Source organism: Electrophorus electricus, chromosome 12, assembly GCF_041902795.1.
Source record: "Electrophorus electricus isolate QZ-2024a chromosome 12, ASM4190279v1, whole genome shotgun sequence".
Lineage (NCBI taxonomy): Eukaryota > Metazoa > Chordata > Actinopteri > Gymnotiformes > Gymnotidae > Electrophorus > Electrophorus electricus.
In genome coordinates this window covers 10,433,007-10,442,960 of record NC_137508.1, presented here as the reverse complement: position 1 = coordinate 10,442,960, position 9,954 = coordinate 10,433,007, and the positions used below count along the sequence as shown (strand labels likewise).

The 9,954-nt window shown below is 38.5% G+C and overlaps 1 protein-coding gene across 9 annotated transcripts; it reads left to right on the top strand.

Moving 5' to 3' along the window:
• Window positions 1–3,590: 3,590 nt before the first annotated feature.
• mavs (mitochondrial antiviral signaling protein) lies at window positions 3,591–9,706 on the top strand. Of its 9 annotated transcripts, none has more exons than XM_081725052.1 (6): window positions 3,591–3,864; window positions 5,865–5,951; window positions 6,043–6,172; window positions 6,326–6,506; window positions 6,700–7,379; window positions 7,496–9,706. In XM_081725052.1, exons 3-6 carry the CDS (start codon window positions 6,050–6,052, stop codon window positions 8,375–8,377), a joined length of 1,866 nt encoding a protein of 621 aa, XP_081581178.1. In that variant the 5' UTR covers window positions 3,591–3,864; window positions 5,865–5,951; window positions 6,043–6,049; the 3' UTR covers window positions 8,378–9,706. The 9 variants fall into 9 exon arrangements, with proteins under 9 accessions (XP_081581178.1, XP_081581174.1, XP_026879336.2 ...); XM_081725048.1 differs by lacking the exon at window positions 5,865–5,951 and adding an exon at window positions 4,128–4,209; XM_081725051.1 differs by lacking the exon at window positions 3,591–3,864 and adding an exon at window positions 3,871–4,209.
• Window positions 9,707–9,954: the final 248 nt, after the last annotated feature.

Below are 9,954 nucleotides of genomic sequence, written 5' to 3'. Positions count from 1 at the left end.
ATATTTGAATGTTTAACTAGTTGACTGGGGATTTAGGAATGACAGTAGTGTCTGTGGTACCTGGTACCAAGCCATTCCAACAGACCCTTAAGTCATGTAAGTTGTGAGCCCAAGCCAGTGTGGGTTTTTTGAGCTGTTATAGAACCTCATAAACTGCACCCATAAACTGCACCCAACTGTACCCAGCTATCCATGTGATATAAAAACAAACAGGACTCATCTGACCAGGCCACCTTCTTCCATTGCTCTGAGGTCCAGTCACTGATGGCCACATATCCATTAAAGGTGCTTTTGATGGTAGACTGGGGCCAGCACGGGCACTATGAGTGGTCTGTGTAATCAAGCATCAGGACACAGGTAAGTGTGGATCCAAATACAAGAGCTTATTTTTAATATGGGCAGGAAGGAGTTGTGAGGAGAATTAGAAGGGTCGTCATAAACGGGAGGGGAATGACAAAGAGGAGAGTAGAGAGCACAGTCCAATGTAAAAACCAGTAGGCAGAATCCAAGGTCATCCGAAGGGCTAAGAATAATGCATTGGCAATGAGGAAAGCAGAGGTCAAAATCCAGGAAACACGACAGGAACAAGGAACGCTCGGTATGCATGAGAATACAATACTTCGCGAGTACGCTATGGGACCTGGGAGGTTATAAAACAAACTGAAATGAGAGACAGGTGTAAACAATCAGTATTCAGGTGAGGGTGATATATGTCTGGGCAGAGAAAGGCTAGTGGGCAGGACTGACGCTGTTACTGTCTGTCTGTGGCTATGCATCCCCATATGCAGCAAGTGGTGTTGCACTGTGCACATTGCACAGCATATGTTGTTTTGACATAGATTTCTACAGAACAGTACCTTCTCCTAGCTAAACTGCTCATGATACTGATGGTAGCAACTTAGATAAACAGATACACAGCAACTTTTATAGCTAAAGTTTAACCTAGTACTCAATGAATAAAAAATGTTTTTTCTTACCTTATTTATTTAGGTAGATAAATGCACCGAAGGAAATGGAATTCAGTACAAAATGTTCAAAATGTTCTGTCTGTTTCATGTATATTTCCACCAGAGAAGTTGCCAGTTCCCCAAAACTACATAGTGCAGCTTTAAAATGTGTTTAACATTTGTACAAGAGATTTGTATTTGCTTGTGAATCATGACACAGGAATATTTGAAGACCATACTTTATTTCCTTGTTAAGATTTTGTTGGATTTGTTAAACAAGTTACATTTGTTAAGTGTGATGTATTAACACATTTGTATTGGCAGTAATTGCATTTTATACATAGCATACAGCATACAGTGTGCATTATATAGTCCTATTTTGTGCATTATATAATCATGTTTTGCATTTCCACAGCACACTGTATGTATTATATAATCACGTTTTGTATTTTCACAGCACACTGTGTGCATTATATAATCATGTTTTGTATTTGTATACCATGTTGTGTGTGTTGGCAAATAGGGCATTCACAAAATATGTTCTGTTTGATTCTAAGATTTGGTACTAAATTAACTCAGAGTGAATGCATAGACAACGGGTCAGCTGAGCAATGTAGTCCTGTCTAGTTCAACAATGACATCTACTGGTCATAACAAGAAGAAATATATTCATAACTTTTGTATTTTCCAAATAATAGTCCATGAGGAAATTAACAGGCTTTTTAAATGTATATTTATGTTAGCACAAATATAATATAATAATAATGATAATAATGTTACGACCTAAGTTAAGGCACATGCACTGGTCTAGGGAAAGGCCAAAGACCACAATATAAACACAAGTGAGACCAAACCGAGTAACTTTTCTCTTTTTTAATAGAGCTCATTTAAACATACAATGCATTAACTCACAAACAATTTAAAACAAATAAGGTGGCACTATATGTTGGAGTGGGCAATCCCGCCAACACAACAAAGGAACCCCAAACTCCACGCTAAGCACTAACTTCTCTAGTCATAAAAATAAAATACACTAACCTAAGTACTTAATGGAGCAATAAGCAATTTTTCCAACGATTCTTTTTCACTTTATGAATCAGCCATTATACTGACACATAGTAGCCTGTATAATGTTTGTTTAATTGTTTGTGTGAGTTAATTTATTGTATGTTTAAATGAGATCTTGTTTTATTCTCACTTGTGTTTATATTTTGGTGTTTGGCCTTTCCCTAGACCAGTGCATTTGGTTTAACTTACACAAGATGTAGCATTTTTATCATTATTATTATATTACACTGCCTGGCCAAAAAAAAAAAAAGGTCACACACTCTAATATTTCATTGGACTGCCTTTATCTTTGATTACGGCACGCATTCGTTTCCACAAGCTTCTGCAGTGCCACAACATTTATTTCTGTCCAGAGTTGCAATAAATTTTCCCCAAGATCTTATATTCATGATGGGAGATTTGCACCACTGTTGCAGAGTCTTCTCCAGCACATTCCAAAGATTCTCAATGGGGTTCAGGTCTGGAATCTGTGGTGGCCAATCCATGTGTGAAAATGATGTCTCATGATCCCTGAACCACTCTTTCACAATTTGAGCCCAATGAATCCTGGCATTGTCATCTTGGAATATGCCCGTGCCATCAGGGAAGAAAAAATCCATTGATGGAATAACCTGGTCGTTCAGTATATTCAGGTAGTCAGGTGACCTCATTCTTTGGGCACATAACATTGCTGAGCCTAGACCTGACCAACTGCAGCAACCCCAGATCATAGTACATAGTACTCTTACCTATTTGCTTAGTTAAATCCAGGTGGTGACGGGGTTTTTGTGTGCGTTTTTTTTTTTTGGCCAGGCAGTGTATATTTGAGCTAACATAAATACAAATAGCCTGCTATAAACCATGGTCCAAAGGTCTATTGTAACAGTTAGTAGTAGAGGTTAGATGATTCATAGATTATGTAAACTATTTTAAACATGGCCACTTCCTCTCTATGGAGCATAAACTAGTTAATTTGAAACTGCTTCATACATTTGTTTCTTCGTTTCATGTGAGCTGTACTTTTTAGAAAATAAATTCTAAAAATAAATAATCTCAAAAATCTAAAAAGCATCACTTTCATAAATATTGTATTTTTTGGTGGTAAAGATGACCTATGCGCATTTAAACAACAGAAACAGAAAATATGAACTACACTACTACAAGCCTCCAACAAAAAAAGAAAGGTAAGAAACTACACACAATAAAGTTTCAAACTGCATGTTATCAGAGTAGCTCCACAGTCTCAACATACACAGGAGAAGTAGCTCTCAGTAAACTCTTTAACAATTATGCAACTGATAATAACAAAATTCATATTTGAATCTGTTATCTGAATTGCGGAAAGCATCATTCGGGTGTACTTTTATAGAGTGTCTCCCTCACCGTTGTGCTCTGTTGGTACTTCAGCCAGACTGGTTTAATGGCTTGCCATCGAAAAATGACTATGATATCGAAAAATGACTGTAACACGTCATGTGAAGGTGCTATGCATGAGGTAGGCTGTTTTGAACATAGTCCTCCTCTCTACAAATTCTCTGAGACCATCTTACTCAGGAGCCAATCCAGAAGTGGAACGTCCTCTAGTTACGTCGTTGCATAGCTACTATGGAGTATCCGATTATCGAGACAGACTTACACAGAATCAGAGCAATCATACATTAGGAATATATATATATATATTGTTTGTTTTTTTATTAAACAAATACAGTCCCAGACTGTATATGATCTATAACTCTGACCTCCAATGAAAATTACCAAGAATGAAACGACGAAAGCAGTGGGAGGGTTTTAAAGACGCAGCAGCGGAACACCGCCTAGCGAAAGTAAACGTTTTGGACGAGACTTGTCTTGCCTGATTTGCTTTTTGAAGGTACGTTAAAAACTGACTTTATTTGCAGCAGACCAGCTTTACTTTTTATTGCCATCAGCATATTGCCATCTGCTATTCTAGTTTTCTTGGTTTAGTCTCAGCGCGAAAACCACCAGCACTGGCTTTTTGTGGCAGACGTAATAACATTAAGTTTAACCGTGACAAACAACTGTTCACTTTTAGATATAGAGAAGACCTTATTTAAATACGTTAGCGTGCGCAAATTTAATAATTATGTGTTTTGTATGTTCTCTGGGTTGCAGCCAACAGGTTCAGCAGCTTCCATTTTCTTCCTGCTTTAGAAATCCTCGACACATTTGACAATATGGCCATGCAGGTTCTTCTGTACGCAACCTTTACAGTTTCTGTCGCAAAGTTTATAGGAAAATCCGTTTCTGCCCATATTTCGACTTTTGTGTCTTAAGGTATTTTGTGAATACAGAAAGTGATCTATGTTACGACCTATGTTACGTTTAGAGGACATGAGTTTGGCAGCTCTGTCCTTGCCTGTTTCCTTGAGCTCCAAATTACATACGCAGCCTGTCTGACATTGAACTGGTAAGTTTCTTATAACCATTTGCCAACGACTTAAGGTCTGTGATCACTCAAAGTTTGGACGTGCTAAAAAGATGGTCTTGGGAGACGAGTATCGGTGTGGTACTTTCCCAGGATTGTGTGAGTTCAAGAAGAAAGAATGAATGTGCCTGCATTTCTTCTACAAGATGGGTGTGATAAGTATTTATGTTTACTGGAGGCTGCACTTTGTTGTCTAACCTCAGAGTGACCTTTATGAAGTCCTATTTAGTGTGAGTGGTGATGAAGGGCAGTGAGGTCAAAAGGCCCAAGCAACCTGTTTCAGAGGGTGAGAGCTATTCCATCTGACAGTCACAACAGATTACAGTAGCTGAGCTGTTAGTGTAGATAGTAGGTTGTAGGTGTGTTAGACATTTATTAGTTGTGCAGACTGTATTTCAGTTTGGTTACCAGCTGGTTAATGACCACGTTCTTACAGCTCAGGTCATGAGTGGATGAAAATATTGAAATATACCAAAATATTAAAATATACCAAAGCTGGCTGCTCACTTTCAAAGGTGCTAAATATCACTGTTTTGTTGATGTATGCTTATACTATAAACATTATTTTATTGGATGCTCATAACATATATTCAGTAGTTATTTGAAATATTCTGAATCTCCTGAAGATGTAAAAGAAAATAATGTAGCAGTTTAAAAAAACATGGGCTGAATGTCAAAATAAGGATAGTTTAAACAGTACATAAAGGTGTATAGATAGTAGATATAAGTGTGTTACGATACAGTAGGATAAAGAAAGGCATACATGTAGCCAGTAACTATATTTATTGTTAACAGAGAGAAGCTTATAGGCCTTCACCATTTTATGAAAAGTTCTTAAAGCAAATTAATTTTCAGAGGAATGAAGGAATTTGTTCATGTGATAAACGCGACTAGGTTATTACAAAAAGACTTCCTTTACTTCTTGAAGGAAGTTGTTTTTTTTTATCAGTTTCATTTTTGAGAACATAGGGTGAGTAGCATTGTGCAATAATCAGATGGATTTCAGTTTTTTAATATAATGGTCATAATATTATCTCACAGTAAATCAATAACATAAACTAGTGTACCAGATTTTCCAAGAGTCCCCCAGCAGGAAGATTCTCCTAGCAAGACTGATGCTGAAGAAGCAGACATCCTAGTGCAAGGCTATGGTTCCATTATATCTTACTAAAAAGCTGCTTATAGGATATTATTGTAGTATTAACATAGGCCAGGAGCTGCCACTCTTGCTACTGAAATGTGAAGCTTTAAGCTCACAATAAGAACAGGAATGAATGCATAAGATTTCACTAGTTAATACTGCAGTAATTTTCTGTGAGCAGTATTTCCATAGGCCATGAACAGCCACTCTTGAAATCTGGAGCATTATTAAAGATTTTTTGCATTCACATTTCGTGTTAATTTTCTTTTGCTTTTCTTTCCAGTGCTTATTTTGATCTTAAACCTCAGGAATAAAACAGTAAAAGCCTTTCAAAAAGTTTGAAATAAAGACATCTGACAAGTTCAAGAAGGTTTTGATTGCAAATACACAATTGAGTGAAAATGCTTATGTTTACATCACTACCTCAATGCATGGACTATATCTGTCTCTCTGTCCGTTAGTGTGAAGATGGCATATGTTAGTGACAGGCTGTATAGAGACGTCATAGTGAAAATGATGGCTCGCTTGGCCTCAATCGTCAAAGTGAGAGAAATCATGCCTCACTTGACATGCCTCACATTTACAGATAAGGTAATGGTCCTTTTCCAACACTACAGTACATTAGAGAGATTTGGGTTGCAGCTATCCTTATAAGAGAAGTCTTTTTGGTGAAAAGTAGAGCTTTTTTATACAGGTTGTAATAGTATATAACACTGCTGAACAATGTCCTAATTGTCTATGCAGGAAGAGATAGAGGCTAAAAGAGAAACAGCAGGAAACTACAATGCCATGGTGCTGCTGTTGGATTACCTCCGTAGGCGAGAGAATTGGCCTGAGGAGTTCATCCATGCACTGCACGCTTGTGAATACTGGGCTCTGGCTGATGAAATCAGTAATGCTTATGAGCAAATAAGGGGAATCAACAGTAAGTTATTCACCTCTCTATCTACTTACGGTAGGAACAATTACTACATTTATTGTATTGCAGAACATGGCTATGTTATAGCTATAAAGTGTATGCTTAGTGATCTGCTAGAGGGGCTGCAACAATCTTCACACACCTACTTTCCCCAACTTTGGTTCACTATTATATTTAATGTAAATGTTTTTATCTTCAGGCCGGGCTTCTGCCGCTTCAGGAACTGATCCACCTGCATACACTCTCACCCAGATGCCTTCAACTGTCCCTGCCCCCTGCACCACAGCTACTGCTCCAGTTCCAGTGGCAACCTCAACAACAGTAACCACAGCAACAACCCATAATGTACCACAATCCTCTCCTTTGCCACCTCCAAAGGGACCCCCTACACCCATAGCCCAGGCCACACCCTATGGCTCAGTGCTAGCCCCTGAGACTCCAGAAACCCTTCCTACAGGACTAGCCCACACCGCTGACCCTCAAATGCCAATCTCAGATCCTCAGGAAAGGACCTCTTCTCCTGTATTAGCTTCTGAGGAGGTTCACTCTCTGGAGCCAAGCGAGGCCTCAGTGAGTCCTGGAGCAACACCTGCTTTAGGGAACCTTTCTGGACCACCCTCAGATGCTGCTCCTTGCCTTTCTACTAAGCTATTAACCACTCCCTTAGGTCTATCCAACATTCCTTCCACCACTTTGCAGCCCTTAGGTCTATCCAACATTCCTTCCACCACTTTGCAGCCTTCTGCTGGACCTGAGATGAGTCAAGAGCCAGTGGTAGCCACAGGCAGCCCCAGTTCATTAAAACACCCCATCCAAGACAGCAACCCTCCTGGGAAAGTCCCGAAATCAAAGACCCAGAACAGTTCAAATGTTAATCAGGTAATGCACTTACATACCCATAACCTGAAGTTTGTTTTTTTTTCATGTGGATTCATTGTTGGCAAATAAGGATTTATACTCTGCATTTAATAGCATTTTGCATTTTTTCTGTGCAGCTTCTGGATAGGGCATTATCCCTCGGAACAGCACGAGTCTCAACTTCAGCATCTATTGTTAGCCAGTTGGACCACACTGCTGAAGAAGATGAGAACTTAAGCAAGCCTGGTGTTCTAGCAGAGGAGCCCCCCTCAGTCAGCTCAGATGATTTGGAGATCAGTCATGCCACCACAGGGACAGACATCTCACCAGAGCAACCAGCACCTGTGTCCAGTTTCCCACAGTCTGTGGAACATTTACAGGAGCTCTGTTCAACAACTTCTGCAGATCTTATGATCAGCAGCACAACAGAGACCATAGACTCTTCACCAGTGCATAGAGAGGACCTTCCTGTTGAAACTAGTTTCCATGAAGTAGTCTGTGCCATGCAAACAGAGACAGTCCCTGTCTTTAATCCTGTAGCTTCTGTACATTTAATTTCAAACTCTAATCATGAGGCATACACCCACCTGGAAAATGGCAATCCAGTAGTTCCTTCCTCTAATCAGCCAGTGGAGGATCATTATGAGTCACAGCCTGCAACAGTGGTAAATACTCTCCATTTCTCTGAGAATCCCTCCATCCTAAATCTTGATGGTTGTTCTTCAAGGATGCAAGATAATCTAATTGACACAAATGACAAGATAGTACATCCAAACCACAATACCCACATTGGGAGTGTCATTCCACCTGTCATCTGTGAACATAAGTCTGCTCTAAACAACCAGGGCAGTTCAGGACCAAATGCTGCAACAGTAATTAATACCCCTATGTCAGAGCAGAGAGAAGATGGTTTGCTGGCTCAACTTCAGTCTGACCCACGAATTATTGCAGCTGCAGCTGCAGCTGTCATTGGTGTGACTGCTGTATTTTTGGCCTGGAAGCTCAAGTACAAATACTAGAGCAAGAACTATAACCATTAACCAGCACTGATGCCTTGAAAGATCACCAAAGTATCTTAACATAAAAACCCATACACATAACAGTCTTGATTGTTTTATTACCCATGATCAATTTTGTGATAGGTCATTCATTTTCTGAAAATCTGTGCCTGTGAAAATCTGGTGATGATGCTTATTAACAAATAACCCGGCCCACCTAGCATTTAGAATTCCAGATTCAGGCTCAGTAAGAGCTGGCTGGCCACATCAGCATCACAGTCTGTTAAAATAATGGTAGTAATCTTGGCCACAACTTCTTAAAGTTTATTTAAGAATCAGTAATGCTTACTACCTACTGCTTCACAAAACGTTCACTTGCTGTGCCTCCTGCACTAGACAGAACTTTCCTGACTATCTGAAATGCTGCTGGGCTTAGAGTATGAAGATGTATAGTAGATTCATGGGGTTAATATATCATGCAGCCCTTTCGCACATAACTGAATTTCACTGAGGACATTTGGACTTTTCTCAACACTGTGATTCTGCATTGAGGAATCTAACTACTGCAACCTTCTGTGTGATGTTCTGGAATTCTTTAAATATTATAGTTACTCTGACTTAATGGTTTTAATGGTATTCCACATCACATATGATGCCAAGTATAATTTGGCAACCTTTCTCCAAAACAGCATGGTTTTAATTAACATGTAATGGGTCATTTGGTTTATATTTGTGTTTTCACCAAAAACATAAACTTGGATCTAAGGATACATATTGCAATATATGCCTTGCACCAACTTAAAGACATTGGTGAACTTTGTTCTGATATAATTACATTTGTTATGGTTAAATTATGTTATCTGTCATACCTGTGATTAGCTATGATATTCTGTGCACTAAAAAGTATTGTCATTTGTTAGAGAGCTAATTTGCAATATAACCGTACATCATTTTTGCAAAGGCATACACTGGAATAAAGATTAACCAACAATATGTTTTATACTCCAATTTACACCACAAGCCTCAATGATAAAAACCTTTAATAATTAGTGAGGATGTCATGAAGTGATTCTTTTAGAAACCGTTAACTAGCACTGTTGAATGCACACAGTGGTTGTGTATATATTTCTTTTTACCCCAGATCATTGTCACAATCTGATTATTTCTTATGTAAATATATTCACATGAGCACTTTAAAGTGGGAATCTTAACTTTTTCTTTAGATAAAGTCATGGCTGAGCTTATGTTTTATTCTTGTCAAAAAGCTGTGTGATATGTATGGCCTACTCTTTCTGAAGCACTTGTAAGCAAAGGAAAAGGTTTGAATTAAATAAAATTGTATTTTGTAAATTATCGTATGTGAGTAAATAAATAAATAAACACAAAACATTGTGTACCATTTATAGATCTAAAACATTCCAACGGTATGGCGTATGGGCATACTTATTTATGTTGTCCATAAACTACTGGCTTGAGTGGGTTTTTTTAACTGGCATAGGAATATGATAGCCTAGCGTTAAATCTACGGGTTTTGCAGGGTTGAACATTTTCACCTTGATTTCTTTTACTTTTTAAGTCTGTTAAATGTATTTGTGTGA